Below are 18,637 nucleotides of genomic sequence, written 5' to 3'. Positions count from 1 at the left end.
TGCTGTTTCCATAGCATCACAGCCAATCCTAATTAAGTTATTCATAGCCAGATTTTATATTTTTACATAAATATGAACATATATTATATGTAAATATATTAAATTCAGAGGGTGCCAAAAAAGTATACACATTTTAAGAAAGGAAAAAGCTGTATTAAATCTGTAACACTCAGGTCACATTGGACTTCTGCAATTGCAAGAGGTGCTCAACATGACTTGTAATTATCTTTTGTTATTGGTATATATTGAGTATCACAATTTTAATCTAGATTTTTCCTTTCTTAAAATGCGTACACTTTTTCAGCATCCTCTGTACTATGCATTACTGTATGTAATACACAAATATGATATATAATAAATAATATTTATAATTTTACTTTTGTATATTTAAACATATTTCTTAAAAAATTTGTGTTGTTTATATAAAACATATATATGAAATCTGGCTACAAGTAACTCGTTTAATTTACAATATATATGTTTATATAACATACATTTACATTTTGTATATGTATATGCAGTCATCCTTCATCCCCAGTAGCCGTGGGGGGTTGCTTCCAGCATGCCCTCAGATACCAAAATCTGCAGATGCTCAAGTACCTGATATAAAATGTTGCATGTGCCTAAAACCTGAGCATCTTCCTGAATAGTGTAAATCATCTCTGGATTATTGCTAATATCTAATATAATATAAATCACTATTATACCATATCATTTTTTATTGCATTGGTATTTTGTATTGCATGTATTTTTTTCTAAACATTTTTTATTTTCAGTTGGTTGGTTCTGCAGGTACAATACCTGCCAATAGGGAAGGCTGAGTGTGTGTGTGTAAACAGAGTCCCCAAAGTCTCCAAACATAACTTTTCAAAATATTCTCTCTATATTGGTTACCTTTTTATAAAATTTTGTAATGAATACTTTAAATAAGGGTACATTTAGCTACAATTTCCCATTTTCCCTATGTATGGTGACTTTTGGGGCACCCTGTATATTCTCGCCACATTGTTTCATTTTAAGGTATGATAGAATATGAGCTACTGCCTCCAAAACCAAGAAGAGCATAGAAGGAGCTGACCCAGCCACTCTGGAGGCAAAGCTAATTAGTCACATTTTACAGATATGGAAGACTGAGGCCTGTTGACAGTGCAGAGCTCTTCCCTGGCACCATCTATTCTGAAGAGTTCCATGCAGGTGCCTCAGGATGGAGAGGATCTTGCTAACCAACCCTGGTACTGTGGCCCCCTGTCCCGCCAGGTACTACCTCCTGCAGGGCCTCAGCTCCATCTAGGGAGAACCTCTCCAACCTTGACCTACCTGGGTCCTGTCAGGGGGCTTAGGGCCAGAGTCTATTGAGAGAGGTGGATGGGAACCACTCAGTTTTGAAGTTTGACTGCCTGGGAATTGTCACTCTTTATATTTAAATTCTCATTTTCTTTAGGATGGTGTTGAAGATGCTGATAGAGAGATAGAGAAGGGTCCTAAAGACTCCCAAACTACTCTTGGTCCTGTCCATCTCTCCCCCCTTCCCATCTGCCTCCTGGCATTTCTCTCTCAATTTGAAGTTCCCTGCCACCCTCAGGTCTTATCCTCAGGAGACCTCAAACACTGAAAAGCCAATGAAATCATGAGATTTAATGATTTCAGACACAGTGGCTCATGCCTATAATCTTAGCACTTTGGGAGGATCACTTCAGGCCACTGGTTCAAGACCAGCCTGAGTAACATAATGAGAACCCATCACTTATTATAAAAAATTTTTAAAAATTAGCTGGGTTTTTTGGGTATCTGTAGTCCCAGCTACTTGGGAGGCTGAGGCAGGAGAATCATTTGAGCCCCAAGGTATTTAAGCTACAGTGAGCTATGATAACGCCACTGCACTCCAGCACGGGTGACAGAGTGAGCTCCTGTCTCTTAAAAAAAGAGAAAAATCATGAGTGACAGTATCGCTTAGCAGTTAAAATCCCACACTCTGAATCCAGGCATCAAAGGCTTGAATGTCAACCCTCCAACTTATATCCTCTGTAGCCTTGGGCAAGATGTTTGATCTCTCTGGGCCTCATTTTCCCTATCTTTAAAATGAGAATAATATTACCTACCACCTGACCTTGTTATAAGAATTACAGGAGTTAATACTTCCTATTACGTTTAGGCCGGGCTCAGTGGCTCACACCTGTAATCCCAGCACTCTGGGAGGCCAAGGCAGGTGGATCACTTGAGCTCATGTGTTTGAGACCAGCCTAAGCAAGAGTAAGATACCCTCCCACCCCACCCCCCATTTCTACAAAAAATGAAAAACTGAGGCAAGAGGATTGCTTGAGCCTGGGAGTTTGAGGTTGCTGTGAGCTATGACACCACAGCACTCTACAAAGGGTGACAAAGTGAGACTCTATCTCAAAAAAAAAAAAAATACTTAAAATAACATTTAAAGCAGTACCTGGAACATATTGTGAGGACTAGATGTGTGCCTACTACATTTATTGTTAGGTCCCCAGCCCCCGTCTCCAGCTAAGTTTTGCCTTTTGGAGCCTGGTCCTCCTACCCTATTTTGACACCAGACACCACAGCTGAAGTAAGACTACTTGAAAATATTTTAAAAGGAGGAATTTAGGAGGCCACAGTCTGGAAGGATCCAGCTAATGGCTTTTCTTGAAGCCATATTCCCATAGCAAGCCCAGTGAATTTACCAGGTTGGAAGTTGCATTGGTTAGCATCTACCAGAGGCTGCAACAAATATTCCCAAGATATCACCAGCTAAACATAATCAGGTATTTATGGACTTGTAGCCCAGTCACCTTGGACTATAGTCCAAAGTGTCTGAGGAGTAGGGATGCAGAGCTCCATAAATCCAGACCAAAGGCCAAGTCTATCTGTGGTCCTGCCATGCCCCATGGATTTGGGATATCCAGCCCACAGATATGGGACAGAACCAGGAGAGTTCCATGGGGCAGATCTGGATATTGCCCACAGCACTTTTACCCCACATCCCATTGACAAGATCTTGTCACATGATGACCCAGGCTGCAAGGGAATCTGGGAAATGTAGTCTGCGTAGGTGCTCATGAGAAAGAGGAAAATGGTTTGATGCAAAGCTACCTACTCTTTGCCTCCCACGGAGGTTTCACTAGGGTGGCTTTTCTTGTTTTGGGAGGTCATCGTGGAGGGAATCACAACTAACTGCTAGTCTGGGCTCATTCCTTAGACCCCCTGCCCTCCGTCCTCCATCCACAGAAGGCTGAAACTCTTCTTCAGCAAGACTGTGACTTCCTGGTTCGTGCCTCTGGTTCCTGTGGGGGCCACCCTGTGATCTTCTATTGCTGGCGGGGCTCAGTCCTACACTTTGAGGTGTTCCATATGGCCCTCTTACAGCTGGAGGATGAGCAATTTCCCAGTATACCTGCCCTGGTTTGCAGTTATATGACCAATCGGCACCCCCTGTCCCAGGCCACAGGGGCTGTGGTCTGCAGGCCTGTGACTTGGCAGGGGCCTCTGCAGTACAGCCTTAGTGAGGACACCCTCATGGACAGCACAGCTCAGATACAGCCTCTCAGGTACTCACTGTTTCTCTGCCTCCTTGCTCACTGTTTCTCTGCCTCCTTGAAAACACCCAGCATCTCCACATCAGCATTATTGACATTGAGGGACCCATAATTCTTGGTTGTGGAGTGGCTGTCCTGTCCATTGTAGCATTTTGGGACACATCCTTGGCCTCCACCTGCTAGATGCCAATAGCAAGCCACTCTCCTTTTCAGACTAGCTGTAACTACTAAAGATGTTTCAACATTGCAAACACCCCCTGGAGGTAGCACGCCTTGGTTGAGTAGACCCACTGATACAGGGTGATAGGATGCAGGGCTTTTCTGGGTACTGGTGAGGGATGTTCTATGTAGACTGAGATTGCAGGTCTCTTTACCCTCTCTCCCCTGGGAAAGGAAGTGGAGCAACAGTCAGCCTGCAGACTTGGTGTATATGGGGCGGTCAAGAGAAGACCACTCTGACCCAGGTGAGGATCTGCTAGAACACACAAAGCTCAGAGATCAGCTTTGCTGTTCACCACCAGAGCACTCCTGGGCAGGTGATGGAACCTCTCAAAGCCTCAACTTCTTACTTTGGAAAATGGGGTTAGTAATGCCCTCAATGTTGTCATGTGAACTAAAACACAGAAACTTTGGAGATGCTTTAAAATGCATGTTTACATGTTCACAATTATTCCAAGAAGCCTATCTGTTCTCATTCAAATCACAGAACCCTCCTCACAGTAGCTGGAACTTTCCAGACTTATTTCTGCCCCAGGACCTTTGCATTTGCTGTTCTCACTATTGATGGGAACATTCCCATTCCCTTAATCTTTTCCTGAGTGGATCCCCTGCACCCAATAGGAGTTCCTCAAAGCAGTTGACTCTGACTGTCTTGCCTAAAAGAGGACTCACCCCATGTAGGTCTCCTCCTGCTCCTTTTGTGTCCCCCCAATTCAACACAAGCCCTCTGCATGGCAGGCCCAGTGCTAAGTGCTAGAACACACACCAGTGAACCAGAAAGACAAAGATCCCTACCCAAGGTGAGGCAATATACTATTGAAGAACAACAGACCATGAACCACAAAAATAAGTCAATTGTGTATGTTTTGGGATAAAAATTAAAACAAAGTTCAGGAGGTTAGGCAAATAAGGATGGAGGTGGATGTTGCATTTGGTTGATTGATTGAGCAAGGTATCACTGTTGCCTGGGCTACGTGCAATGGCATCATAGCTCACTACAACATCAAATTCCTGGGCTCAAGCAATCCTCCTGCCTCAGCCTCACAAGGAGCTGGGACTGTAGACACATGCCACCATGTGTAACTAACTTTTTAAAAAATTTTTTGTGCAGATGGATCCCATTGTGTTGCTGAAGCTGGTCTCTAACTCCCTTCCTCAAGCAATCCTCCCATCTATGGCCCACCTGATGTGCTAGGATTATAGGCATGAGCCACCCTCGGGCCTGCAGCCTGCAATTTTTATAGTCCCCGGAAAGGACTCACTGAAAAAACAAATTAAAGGAAATGAGGGAAGGAACAATGTATAATTGAGGGGTAAGAATGACCCAGACAGAAGGAACAGCCAGTGCAAAGACCCTGGGGTGGGAACAACAATTTGAACTATTCACTCAGCCAATGAATGTAGATAAAGCAGCAAGAATGAGACCCTGGGGCTCAGATTGTGAGGGTTTTGTCAGCTACTGTGGGGACTCTGGCCCTTTTTCAGTATACTGAGAAACTTGGACAGATTTTGAGCACCTAGAACATTATCAAACTCTTGATAAAGAGTTCCCCCAAAAGTCTTGGCACTGTTTATAGCAGTAATTGCCCCCAGAGGCAAATACGCCACACATTTTATAAAATTCATCATTTGAAACATTAATAAGTTTATTTTCTTGACACTTCTGTAGTTTTGTGAATTTTGAATAATACATTTTTTAAATGTTTTAATTTTGTCAGTGCTTGCCATCTTCGACCAGAGGGGCAAAAATAAAGAATTCAAATTTAAAACATAGTATTCAGAATTCACAAAAATACAGAAGAGGTGGCAAAGAATGTTTTGGAAATATCCGTAAGTGTATAGCATTTCTTTTTTTTTTTTTTTTTTTTTTTTGAGACAGAGCCTCAAGCTGTCCTCCTGGGTAGAGTGCCATGGCATTACAGCTCACAGCAACCTCCAACTCCTGGGCTCAAGCGAGTCTCCTGCCTCCGCCTCCCAAGTAGCTGGGACCACAGGTGCCCGCCACAACGCCCGGCTATTTTTTGGTTGCAGCTGTCATTGTTGTTTTGGCGGGTCCGGGCTGGGGATTCGAACCCGCCACCTTAGGTGTACGTGGCTGGCGCCTTAGCCGGTTGAGCTATAGGTGCTGAGCCTAGTGTATAGCATTTCTACTGGTGGTGATGTTCATATTCAAAGCTGCACCAAGGGAAGCTGAGATACCCTGTTATGGCTGGATAATGGATGACCCTACACCCACCCAGCTACTTCTCTGTGTACTTCCATGTCCATTCTTGTATGACTCCAGGAGCCTCCACTATGCCCATAGCTGGCCTGCCCCAGACAGGCAGTGACCCGGTATTGCTGAAGGCCTCAGCTCTCCTCAGGACTGTCACCAACAGTCTCAGAGCTTCTGATAGGCAGCTTCATGCCAAGGCACCAAACAAGCCCCCCTGGACACCCTCTGGACAACCCCCAACATACTGTGAGCTTGTGCCTAGAGTGGTTAGTGCCCAGGAAATGTCCCCTGGTCAGAGCTGGCCAGAGCCAGAGGCCTTGTGGTGGGACGAAGAGGAGGAAGATGAAGAGAAGAGATGTTTTGTAAGACCACAGGCTGAGGTCTATTTCTGCCCCCATGACACTCCCTCCTACCTGCTGAGCCTCCAGAATCAGCCCCTGGAACCAGAGGTCCTGCATACTCTCCGTGGCCTTTTCTTGGAGCCCCATACTGAGAGCATCACCCTTCACCTGCTATTGGTGGACTGCCAGGTGGGTCACCTGCCAAGTCACTTCTTTCAGGCCTAGAGCTGAGGCCAGGCAAGGCCCAACTGCCCCTATACACTTACCATTTCCCTGAGCTCCCCATTCCCTCCTGCAGGCCACAGGCCCCCTGGGTGTGACCATGCTTCAGCAAGCCAACAGGAGGGTAGCCTCTGGCCTGGAGCTGCTCACACTTCCCCTTGGGCATCGCTTGAGGTTGGAACTGCTAGAGAGGTGAGCCAGCTCCCTGGAACCTTGGTTGGAAGGAACAATTCCCCCCACTCTCCAGAGTCACCAAACATCTCCCCCATTGACAGTACGCAAGGGAGGAGGAGGAGATGGGTAATGCCTCCTCTGGTGTCCCCTCATCCCCGCATTGCAAACCTTCCTACTGTTGTCAGATGCCTGCCCTCCACCTCTGCAGGCATGAGACGCTGGCGCTGGCCGGGGCGCTGGCCTTGCTGGGCTGCTCTGGGCGCTGGAGGGACCCGCGGCTGCACTGAAGGGCTTGGTAGAATTCGCACTAGCCCTGCGACCAGGGGCGGCAGGAGACCTGCCTGGGATGGCTGCAGTCATGGGCGCCCTGCTCGTGCCCCAGGTGCGTGGGGAGCAGGGATGGGAGGAAGCTGGAGTGCAGGCAATTGGGAAGAGTGGAGAGAAGGCAGGCTCAGGTGTCTTCCCCCAGGTGTCCGGGTTGGAGCACACATTGCGCCAGCTCCGACGGAGCCACACAGAGGCTGCGCTGGCCTTTGAGCAGGAGCGGTAGCCGCTAATGCGGGGTCTGGATGAGGGCGAGGGTGAGTGAAGACGGTCCGGGGCTAAGTATCCCTTGCAGTACCACACTCAGTTTAATTGGTATCCAGTTCTAGGCCTCGCCCCTTGTCATGGGCCACATCCTCGGCACCAAGTCAGCCCTGGACCCTTTGCCTAGGTCTCCCCTAACTCCGTCCCAAGCCCTGCCCCCTGCACTAGGCCCCGCCCTGGAACCAGTCCTGCCTTGCTCGGGCCAGTGGTTCTCAACCTTCCTAATGCCGCGATGTATTTTCATTGTTAGAAAGGAGTCGCGACCCACAGGTTGAGAACCGCTGCTAGACTCTGCTTTCTACAACTGCCTCCAAGTTCCGCCCCTGATTCTGCTCTGTGCCGTGCAGATCTCTGTAGGCCCCACCCTCCACACCAGACTCCGATCTGCAGGCTTTCCCTGGGTCTCACCCAAGCTCCGTCTCAAGACGCTCGCCTCGTACGCCCCGCCCTGTACACAGTCTGGCTCTGCTCTATTCTGTCTGCCCCAAGCCCTGCCCTTGCATCTGTTCTAGGGTCCCCCTTTGCCCTACGCCCCATCCACTGCCCCAAACCCTGATCAGACTCTCTCCCTTCACAGGACCCTGCGACCCCGGTGAGGTGGTGCTGCCACATGTGGCACCTGCGGTGCGTCTGCTGGAAGGTGAGGAACTCGGGGAGGCGGGGGTGGAGGGGCGCTGAACGAGAGCTGCGAGCAGCTGCTGAGCACCCTACACGCGGCGCGGCACGGCACGTGGGATGGCTGGGGACTCGCCCAAATTCCGCCAGGCAGCGGCCCAGCGCCTTCGAGGTGAGCAACCATTCTGTGCCAGGCTGCCGGGTGGGTTCCTTCAGGAACATCCTGCTTGCTCTTAACCCCCAGTGTCCCACATCCTCAGTGAGGTTCTCACCTTCAGCACCTGCTGCATCAAGTGCTACATAGTATGAAGGGGACAGGGCTCTCCACCATAAATGGGGCAACCCTACTCCCAGAACCACGTGCACTGGGTCCCACTCCCACCCTCCTACATGTGACCACCCACCCTCATTCGTGCAAAGACCTAGGAGCTCCCCTTGCCTTCCTGCCCCCCTAACCCTACCCACCCCACTTAACTAGGTCAGAGTCCCTCTGGGCCCCTGCTGGGTCAAAGGAGCAAGAAGGGTGAGAGTCTGGGCCTCCCCATCAGCCCACCTGACTATGTCCCCAGGATTCCAGCCTAACTCAGAGCTGAGAGAAGCCCTGACCACTGGCTGACCAGCGCCTGGAAATTTCAGCAGGTCCTCAGCATCCTGTCACAGTGGCTGAAGCCTGACTACTGAGGGCGCAGGCCCCCTTCACAGCCTGGACCTGAGACTTCTGGGGACCTTACACTCCTCACACAGCCATAGATTTGCAAGAATTCCCTGCCTCCTAAAAATGCACAAGAATCCTGTGGGGGGGGGCAGGGGGGGCTGTAAGGCTATCCACACCCCACTCACAGCTGCGACACTTAAGAAACCAGCAGTTGGGCCCACTGGGGTGACTCACATCTGTAATCCTACCACTCTGGGAGGCAGAGGCAAGTGGATTGTTAAGAGTTCAGGAGTTTGAGAACAGCCTGAGCAAGAGAGACCTGTCTCTACTAAAAATAGAAAAATTAGATACTGCTGCCTGTAGTCCTAGCTACTGTGGAGTCTAGGGCAGGAGGATCACTTGTCTCAAAAAAAAAAAAAAAATCAGCAGCTACATTGTGAACATAGTAAAAGACTTGCAGCTGTGGCAATCAGAGGCCAAAGTTTAAATGTGACTCTGCCCTTTAAAAGCTGTGTGAATTCTAGCAGATCACTTGACCTCTCTGTGTCTGCCTTCAACATTAAAACAAGAGTTGTGTACTCCTATACAGGGGGTTGCAAGGATTAAAGCTTAATGTTTAAATGAGATCACTGGTGGGTAGAGAATGCCTGGAACACAGTAGGCACTGCGTAAATACTACCTATTCTCAATAAGCTCCACTGCATACAGACTTCTCCCTATATTGAAGTTACAAATAAGCACCCACGGCCAGGCACAGTGGCTCATGCCTTTAACCCTAGCACTCTGGGAGGCCAAGATGGGGTGGATCACTTGAGCTCACAGGTTTGAGACGAGCCTAAGCTAGAGCAAGATCCTGTCTATAAAAACATCTAGGCACTGTAGTGGGTGCTTGTAGTCCCAGCTACTTGGAAGGCTGAGACAAGAGAATCGCTTGAGCCCAAGAGTCTGAGGTTGTGACCTATGATACCACCGCACCTGGGGTGACAAAGCACTCTGTCTCAAAAAAAAACAAAACAAAATGAAAAGCAAATAAGCACCCACCAACATTAAAACCAACTCACAGGAAGGAGGGGTAGACTTTGCCCAAGTTCACCTCCCCTTCCTCATTCCTTGTGTGACTAAAGGAGGATGGCATTTAAAGATCTAACCCCAGTATCTGAATCCCTTAATAAGGCACAAACTCCAAGAACTTTCTATTTTATATATATATATATATATATATATATAACAAAATGGCCCAACTCGAGCAGCAGGAAGAAATGATTTCGAAACATAAGTATGTACATCAATGGTGAAAGGCACAGCGGGACCATCTGGAGTGACAGGTGGGATTGGGGAGGAGACAGCAGGTTACACAGGTCTCAGCCAAAGCCACAGGGGCAGAAATAAAGTGCATAGGTCCTAGAGTCCCCTGTGGCCCAGAAGCAGCAGCCGACAGCAGCCTCTCTTCCCGCCTTGGCAAGGTTCAGTTGAGCATGACTCGGAGGTAGGAGGTGGGCACATAGCCCTCACCTCCCTCTTTCCGCCTGACTCGGGTCCAGCCATCACCTTTGTCTTCTTCCATGAGGCTGAGGTCTTCACCCTCGGTCATGGAGATGGTGCCCTCACTGGACCCTGTCAGGGAGTGGAGGTGGGTAGGCCAAGGTCTGCTTTAGGTAAGTTTAAGCAGACCCTAGCCAGAGATAGATATCATCTGCTCAAGCAACTGACACCCACCCCTGCATAAGCCTACCCCAGCCATCCTCACCTTCAAAGTGATAGATAGCCACGCAGTGGCCTATGGGGGTAACAGGTTCCTCCTCAAAATCCTCATCAAACTCGGTGTAAATGGGGGCATCCTGGCCTTCATCTGAGAGAGGCTCTTCAGAACTGATTGGGGAGAAATCAGTAGATAAAGATGGGCATTCCTGGCTCCCTGGGGACAGCTCTGCTCTGGCCTCCCCTGCTCACCATTCCTTGTTGTCTTGTGACACATTGCTATTACTGCCATCATCTGGTGGGGCACTGGCTGGGGGGTCAGGAGGCCGGGCATGCCGGCCCAGGCTGTCCCCCTTGTTGCTTAGGACCCGACTTTCGGCTTCTGCCAGCCATGTCTGGGAAGAGAAGACTACAGGATCAATTCCAGGGAAGGGATCTGGGGTCAGTCCACTCTGGACCTAGAGGGTTCCTGAGATCACCCATGTATACTCAAGGATATGATGAGAAACAGCTGGAAACCCCCACCCACCACAGCATCTCCCTGTCCCCTACCACACCCAACAGTGACTCAGCCAGCCCTTCTGGCCCCCAGCCCTCCCCAGGGTCCTTCTCTTACCTCATACTTCTGCACTTCCAATTTCAGCCGTTCAATGTTGCTCAGGGTTTCCATGATCCGGGGCTCCAAGCTGGCAGGGTCCCCCATCTGGGGTGTCTTCTCGTAGACATCCTTCATTTTTTTTAGGGCTTCCCTAGGACAAAGCAGACAGACAGACAGAAAGTAGAGTCCCATATGACTTAATAAACAAAAGACAGGGGCTTTGTTTCAAGGAGAAAGGAGCAAGACAGGACAGCAGTTAAGACCTCACATACTAGGCCAGTGCAGCATGGTGGCTCAAGCCTATAATCCTAGCACACTAGGAGGCAAAAGCAGGAAGATCACCTGAGCTTAGTTAGGAATTTGAGACCAACATTTGACCCCAACTCTACTAAAATAGAAAAAAAAAAAAAAACAATAGCCAGGTGTCATGGCAGGTGCCTGTAGTCCCAGCTACTTGGGAGGCTGAGGCAAGAGGATTGCTTGAACCCAGAAGTTTGAGGTTGCTGTAAGCTGTGATGACACCACTGTGCTCTACCCACTCTGACTCAAAAAAGAAAGAAAGAAAAAGAAAAAACTCAAATGCTAGTGCCAGATTGCATGGGTTCAAATCTTAGTGTGAGCATTTCCCAGTTGTGTGGGTTTGGGTTATCAAACACTAGCCCCAGTATACTTTTCTTAAAAATGGGGATGATGGCTCAGCGCCTGTAGCTCAATAAGTAGGGCACTGGCACATACATGGAAGGTGGTGGATTCCAGCCTGTCCTCGACCTGCTAAACACCAATGACAACTGCAACCAAAAAAATAGCCAGGCATTATGGCAGACACCTATAGTCCTAGATACTTGGGAGGCCAAGCCAAGAGAATCGCTTAAGCCCACAAGTTGGAGGTTGCTATGACCTGTGGCACTCTACCAAGGGCAATATAGTAAGACTATGCCTCAAGAAAAAAAAAATGGGGATGATACAAATATCTCATGTCAGTCACTGTAACAGTACTATGCAGTTCTATGTTAAATCCTATGCAGTTATTATTATCAACTGCCTACAGCACACCAGGCACTATTCTAAGCATCAGAAATAGGGCCTAAACAAGTCAGGATCCTAACTCTACTCATAATCTCTCAGGAAAATCTGAGAATTCCTATAAATCCACATTTAGATGGTGCCTGCATTACAGTACACAATCAATAAATGCATCAATATTATTAGTCTCTATCTCCTCTGTGTCTTTATATATAGGTTGTAACAACCATCTCTAAAAATAGAACTTTGGAACACATCAGACCTGGGCTTAACTTTTTTCCAGTTTTAATATCTGATCCACTTTACAGATGAAGAAACTAAGGAATAAAAGGGTGAAGCATTGAAATTCAAGAATGGGGAAGGAAGAGAAGAGGATGGGCAATTTCCCACCCAACAGGTACACTGCACGGGTACATTACACTCTTTCTGGGTGAAGGATCCACCTGTAACTGACTTTAACAAAAGCAAACTATATAACCAAAATGTATGTAGCTCCATAATAATCTGAAATAAAATTTTAAAAAGGTGACTTAGACAAGCTGCCGGAGATCTCAGAAGCAGAGCTAGCAATCAAGACCAGTCTTTCTGAACTCTAAAGCATGCACCCTTATGCCCTCCACCATAAAAACCCAGGAACTGTAGAGTTCCAAATGGACTGTTATATCAATAAAAGGCATTTTGTCCAAGAGGTTACATGCAAACAGCAAAATATAATTTGGCTGACAATTCAAAAGTGGCAAACGTCATTCCTATTATGTAACAGGACTGGGAAGAGGATTTTGTTGCTTGGGAAGAGTAAAAATATGTTTTTTAATCTGGCATTCATTGTTAATATTTTAAGTGTTTGAGTTATTACATAGATAGCCATATAACTTTTTTTTTAGTCACTTAATATCATGAATTAAACTGACTAATGCTTTAATATTGAACTATCTTTGCATTACTGGGATAACACCCAACTGATTGTGGTTTGAGTCTTTTTAAAAAAATATTTTCTATTGTGTTAAGATATACTTAACACAAAATTTACCACTGTAGCCATTTTTTTTTTGCAGTTTTTTTTTGTTTTGTTTTGTTTTTTGGCCGGGGCTGGGTTTGAACCCGCCACCTTTGGCATATGGGGCCGGCGCCCTACTCCTTTGAGCTGCAGGTGCCGCCCACTGTAGCCATTTATAAGCGCACCATTCTGTGGCATTTATTAGTAAATTCTCATTGTTGTGCAACCATCATCACACGATGATGTATTATTTTTTTAATACACCACTTGATCTACTTGGCTAGAATTTTGCATAAATGAGGTAAAAGGAGCCCATGATTTTATCTTCTTGAATTCCTGGTCACGATTTGGGCATCCCAATTCCACTAGCTTCCAAAATAAGCCAACAGCTTTCATTTGTTTCTGTTTACTAGAATGAGTGTATAAGGTAAGAAGTAAGTTTCTCATAAGTAGATAGGATCACCTGTAAAACCATCAGGGTCTGGCGTTTACTGGGGAGCTCTTTGAGTACCATTTAAATGTAATTCATTTATTATCTTACTGTGTTCCTTGTCTGCCTTCCCTCTCCCCACCCCCTCCTCACCTCTGGTCAACCTCTTTCTGAAGTTCACGATTGCGTTCCTCCAACTGCTGTTGAAGCCGCTTTCTCTGCTGCTCTGGAGGCAAGTGGCTAAAATCCTCTGTCACCACTGTCTGCAAGGTGGGAACAGGTCTGAAATTGGGATCATGGGATCTAGGCTCTTCCAGGCTCTGCACATGTCTACGGTACAGCAAGTCCACCTTCCTCCCCATCCAAGGTCCTTGGGGGCAAGGCCATGCACTGAGCAAAGCAGGTCTAAGTCAGGCAACTGGGGAAGGGGGCACCCAGCCAGCGGCAGGAAGCCAGCCCAGGGTCCCGCCACCCAGCTGCTGGACAGGCTGGGGCCAACATATCTTCCTGCCCTGAGGCCTCACTTACCCCACGGCTGCCTCGAAGGCTGCGGAAGGATGCTAGCCTTGGTTTGACCGACTTACTGATCTCACTCAGTATGGCAAAGGGATCGTGGCCGGAGCGGGGGGATGGGGGTCCATTAGGCAATGCCAAAGGTAGAGAGCCCCCCAGTGGGGAGAAGGGTGGGGGGCAATGCTACCGGCAGGGGCCGGGGAGGGGATGGTTCAGGAGAGTTGTAGGAGGTAAGAGGATAAAGAAAATGAGGACGGATGGACAGAAGAACAGATGGACAGACACCAAAAAAAAAAAAAAAAAGGAAAAAACAAAATGGAGAAAGAAAAAAATAATAATGGTAAGAAAACCACAACTCAAGATATGCAGAGTCAAACACAGAAAACACACTCAAGAGCAACACAAAAATCTTGGGAGGTGGCTAGGAGAATAGGTCAGACTGTGAACCAGAAGGCAGAGCCCTCTCTCCCACCCTTATCTTTTATGTCCCTTGAATTGGACGTCCAGGAACTAACATAGGGACCCCAATAGGCCCATTTCTCTGCCCCCCAGCTTTCTGGGCTCACAGTCTGGAAGGTAGGGGAAGATGACACATGCAGGAAATCAAAGTCTCAGATGAGAACAGGGCCACAGAAGCCAAAAGAAGGAGCTAAAAGAGTGGAAGGGGGGTAACATCTGACGGGTTAGGGGAATTGAAGGTTTAAGCTGGGCAAAGGCAGGTGGAAGTGAAGGAGGGTGTCAAACAGTAAGCCAATAAAGATCAAAGTATAGTATAAACCAGGAGGTTAAAGGTCTGCTAGGGAAAGGGGAGTCATTAAAGGTATAAATCAGGAATGTCATGGTGTATCCCCAACACTGAAAGTCAAAAACCCAAGGAAACAGAGCATGTGGGCAGGGACCCAAAGACTCATACGTGGGATGGATAAATTCCAGGAAGTCCCCAGAACCAGTGTCCCTAGCCTTTGGGCTAGCCCTGAATTCCACAAGCAGGTCTTCTCCCAGCATACTGAGAAGCAGCAGACGCCACAGGCCTCTCTACCCTGCCCCCTCTGCCTCGGGGGACTCCCAGGCCAATAGACCCGCCCGCCTTCCTTCCCTCCAGCCTGGGCCTGCAGCCAAGAGGAAAATTCCTGCCCAGGACTCAGCGTTCAGGAGGCTGGGGCTGACTCAGTAGGGGCCCACTGTCCCCCCTAACTGTCCTCCTGCCCCCACCCCAGGGGCCACAGCCCCCACCTTGTTCTTCTTGCCGAAGGGCCAGCGCTTGGCACGGGTGCGGCCTGGGCCACGGAGCTCGGATCGTCCATCTGAGGGGGTGCCCAGGCTGCTATCCGAGGGTGCGCGGTTCATGGGCTGGCTGAAGTCTTCGAATTCCACATCTCCTGGGCGGGCAAAACCTGACTTGTGCAGCTCTATAAGGACCTGTGAGTCCTGGGGGGAGGGCACAGCAGGTGGGCAATCAGTGCAAAACTAAGTGCCAAGGCTTCAGGGAGCCTCCCTCTGCCCACTGGATATCCCACCAGACCAGGCACCCACGTTCTTGGGATCCACAGCGTCTGCAGCCACCTTCATGCCTTCTAAGCACTTGGCAATGATGGGAACCACCTGCAGCTCTGCCTCTGACAACAGCCCATATCCAGCCCCCAGGCGCGTGGCCCTGCGTTCATCCATGTCCTGCAGCTTCTGTAGGGACAGGGGCAAGTGTGGCTAAGGCGGGCTAACTAAAGGACCAGTGGCAGAATGATTCACCCTGCAAATATGACAGTGCTCCACGAAGGCCCCAGCCCCAAGCCTCATCTGGTGCAGAAAACAGAATAGAGAACCAAGACTCCAGCTGAGTGTGGTGTAGAGACACAACACCAGAGGAAATCTTAGAGGCGTCACTTGCATAGGAAGTCAGGAAAGGCTTTTCAAAGGAGACAGGGAACAGGGATTTGAAGGAAAAAGAAGACCCAGCAAAGATACTCCCAGTGCCAAGGACCGGACAGAGAGTGGAAGGCTGAAACAGAAGAGGGGAAAATCAAGGATGTTTTGGAGGGTTTGTAAGAACTGAAGCTCAGTAGAATAAGCAGGAGTTTTAAGAGAAATGAAAAACATCCCTGGTAGAAAAGAATACCTGAAGTAAAAGCACAGCTCAGTGTCATTATAGGTTTCTAATTCCCTTTCAATCTAGAGCAGTGGTTCTCAAACTCCTAATGCCGTGACCTTTAATACAGTCCAAAGGGATGGCAACCCACAGGTTGAGAACTGCTGACTAGAGACTAGGACATTGTAGCTGGGCTTTCGACATATGTATGAGAGTTGGTTTAGCTTTTAGAGTATTTTAGGGTATGGGAACTTGGAGTACACACATCAAATATCTGGGGCATCTGTGAAAAATAGAAGTGGGCTTGGTCTCGGTTATAGCGTTGTAGTTGGGCTGCATATTCGTTTTTGCTTTCCTCTGCCATGTGACTTCGAAGGTGAGCTTGCTGCTTGGCCTGAGGAATATCAAGACAGAGGTTACTTTTAGGTTCTAACCATGTCTCACCCCAATCCCCTAGGCCTGTCCCAGATCCCACACACACCTTCTCCACATCAGCCTTGGTGGCATTGATATCCTGGTCTAGCCGCTCAGCCGTCTGGGCTGCCTTCTCTGCTTCCCGGCAGTCTCTCTCAAATTTACGCTTACTCTGTGTTAGAAGACAAGGGGCATGCTGGAAACCCACAGAAGAGAAGGGCAGTTCCACGAGCAACAACCCTCACCCTGCTCCTCTGAGCCAGAGCAGAACATCATCCCTTTAAACTCACATTCTCCAGCTGTTTGAAGCCATTTTCCAGCTGTTGCTGGGCTCGCCGTCCTTCTTGGAAGTGCTATGGAAAGAAGAGCAGTAACGCTCACCAGGGTTCTGGCAGGATCCTTATGGGAGACCCAAAGAGGGGATCTCTCACCATTTTCCTCTCCTGTTTCATCTCCTGTGAGTACTTGGCCAGCTCAAGACATACGCGGACACTGAGATTCTCGGCCACCAGCTCCCGTTGGCCTGCAAAATCATTCACCTCCTGGAGAATCTGCATGAAGGACTGTTGCTGGCTGAACCTAGGGTGGAGTAAGAAGTGAGGAGCAGGGAGTTAGAAGCCAGATGTCCCAGGATCCACCTCCAGATGGGAAAGGTAAGCCCCAAAACAATCATCCCCAGAGCAATGATACATTATACTCTACATCCTTTTCTCCCAATTCTTCAGTTGAATGCTTTTCAGAACTCAGAATTTGGGGGGGTTTAAAAGGGCATACAATGCATATGCCATTTTTTTTTTTTTTTTTTGGAAACAGTCTCACTTTGTTGCCCTCTGTAGAATGTCATGGCTCACAGCAACCTCAAACTTCTGGGCTCAAGTGATCCTCTTGCCTCAGCCTCCCAAGTAGCGAGGACTACAGGCACAACACCTGGCTATAACACCTAGTTTTATAGATGGGTTCTCATGCTTGCTCGGGTTGGTCTCGAACTCCTGAGGTTAAGCAATCACTGGCCTCAGCTTCCCAGAGTGTTATGATTACAGCTGTGATCCACCATGCCTGGCCCAACATATACCATCTTTTTATGCATCACCCCAGTGGGGCTGGGGGAAGAAACCTGTAGTCAAACACCATGAGCATTTTTACAGTGAGTTATTAATATTCACGCTAAGTGAGATTAAAAAATCAGGACTAGAATTAATTCTAGTCAACTCTAGTTCAATTCAGATCATAGGCTGTGCCTAACAATTTGCCAAAAAACTTTCCACTTCTGTAGAGCTTTTTGGATTTTGGAATTGGGAGACTCAGAATAAAATCAGATGTTCCTACAACACTATTAAAACTGGTCACTCTTTGAACACAATAACTCAGCTCATGTTCGTGCAAGCCCTACACAAGGCACCCATCCCCATTTCACAGATGAGGAAAACAGAGACACAAAACTTTTTTGAGACAGAGTCCCACTATGTTACATTTGGTAGAATGCTGTGACATCACAGCTCACAGCAACCTCAAACTCTTGGGCTAAGCGATTCTCTTGCCAGCCTCGCGTAGCTGGGACTACAGGCACCCACCACAATGCCCAGCTATTTTTTGTTGCAGTTGTCATTGTTGTTTAACAGGCCCAGGCATGGTTCGAATCCACCAGCCTGGGTGTATGTGGCTGGCACCAGGAACCACTGTGCTTCAGGCGCCCAGCCAGAGGCACAAAACTTAGGTCACTTGCTCAGTCACTAATTTGTAACTGTTGGAACCACCCATTTAACAGATGAGGAAAATAGGGGCAGAGAACTTGAGTCATTTGCCCAGGTAAATAGTAGTGGACTTAGGATTTCAACCCAGGTAATCTGTGTGTTGCATCCATGCTCTCACCTCCTCAGGGGAATCAAGGTGGGGGGTGCCCCAGATGAGGGAGAGGAAGTGAGACCAAAAGGTGGCGCCCTCCCCCCATAACCAAGTTGAGGCCAGCATTCCCGCTCCAGCCTTACTTGGATTCAGGGTCATCTTTGGCAGGTCTCTTGGGCAGATATTTTTTCACCAAGTTCCTAAGGGGAGACAAAGGCATGAAGGTTGAGCCCCCAGCCCTCTAACAACTCCCCCTCGCTCCAGGGCACGTCCACCATAGGGTCTCACCGCAATTGCTTCGCATAAGCCTGTTCCACCTCCGTGCGTTCTTTCACGAACTTCACGTATCTGTCCAACAGGTCCAGCCCCCATAGCGTGTGGCGCTCCAGCACCTCAAACTGATCCTGGGGCGGTTGGCGAAGATAAAGGGGGGAAAGGCGGGGTCATGAACTCGGGACCCTACCACTGCCC

General features: G+C 48.3%; 2 protein-coding genes across 5 annotated transcripts in view; one reads left to right on the top strand and one right to left on the bottom strand.

Moving 5' to 3' along the window:
* Positions 1–1,138: 1,138 nt before the first annotated feature.
* Positions 1,139–8,826, top strand: SH2D3A (SH2 domain containing 3A). The gene is given in 11 exon segments (XM_023518083.1): positions 1,139–1,257; positions 3,232–3,560; positions 3,933–4,003; positions 6,043–6,503; positions 6,613–6,728; positions 6,919–6,968; positions 6,971–7,291; positions 7,876–7,961; positions 7,964–8,032; positions 8,034–8,085; positions 8,483–8,826. Coding segments are annotated over 11 exon segments (1,671 nt in total). The 5' UTR covers positions 1,139–1,188; the 3' UTR covers positions 8,530–8,826.
* Positions 8,827–9,789: 963 nt separating this feature from the next.
* Positions 9,790–18,637, bottom strand: part of TRIP10 (thyroid hormone receptor interactor 10) — a 10,995-nt gene continuing 2,147 nt past the window's right edge. Inside the window, exons 2-15 of one of the 4 annotated variants that reach the window (XM_003798001.3) lie at positions 18,455–18,570; positions 18,310–18,366; positions 16,756–16,903; positions 16,615–16,677; positions 16,392–16,496; positions 16,176–16,304; positions 15,361–15,507; positions 15,061–15,255; positions 13,843–14,010; positions 13,468–13,577; positions 10,883–11,015; positions 10,519–10,661; positions 10,316–10,437; positions 9,809–10,182 (exon numbers count right to left, since the gene is read on the bottom strand). In XM_003798001.3, the coding sequence (XP_003798049.1) occupies positions 10,034–10,182; positions 10,316–10,437; positions 10,519–10,661; positions 10,883–11,015; positions 13,468–13,577; positions 13,843–14,010; positions 15,061–15,255; positions 15,361–15,507; positions 16,176–16,304; positions 16,392–16,496; positions 16,615–16,677; positions 16,756–16,903; positions 18,310–18,366; positions 18,455–18,570 (1,785 nt within the window). In that variant the 3' untranslated portion in view covers positions 9,809–10,033. Of the gene's footprint in view, positions 10,215–10,315; positions 10,438–10,518; positions 10,662–10,882; positions 11,016–13,467; positions 13,578–13,842; positions 14,011–15,060; positions 15,256–15,360; positions 15,508–16,175; positions 16,305–16,391; positions 16,497–16,614; positions 16,678–16,755; positions 16,904–18,309; positions 18,367–18,454; positions 18,571–18,637 lie in introns of all 4 variants that reach the window. The other 3 variants (XM_003798000.3, XM_023518008.1, XM_023518009.1) reach the window with 3 other exon arrangements.

The sequence above is a fragment of the Otolemur garnettii genome, unplaced genomic scaffold (genome assembly GCF_000181295.1).
Source record: "Otolemur garnettii isolate 467f Iridium unplaced genomic scaffold, OtoGar3 scaffold00127, whole genome shotgun sequence".
NCBI lineage: Eukaryota > Metazoa > Chordata > Mammalia > Primates > Galagidae > Otolemur > Otolemur garnettii.
This window is presented reverse-complemented; position numbering and strand designations above follow the sequence as displayed.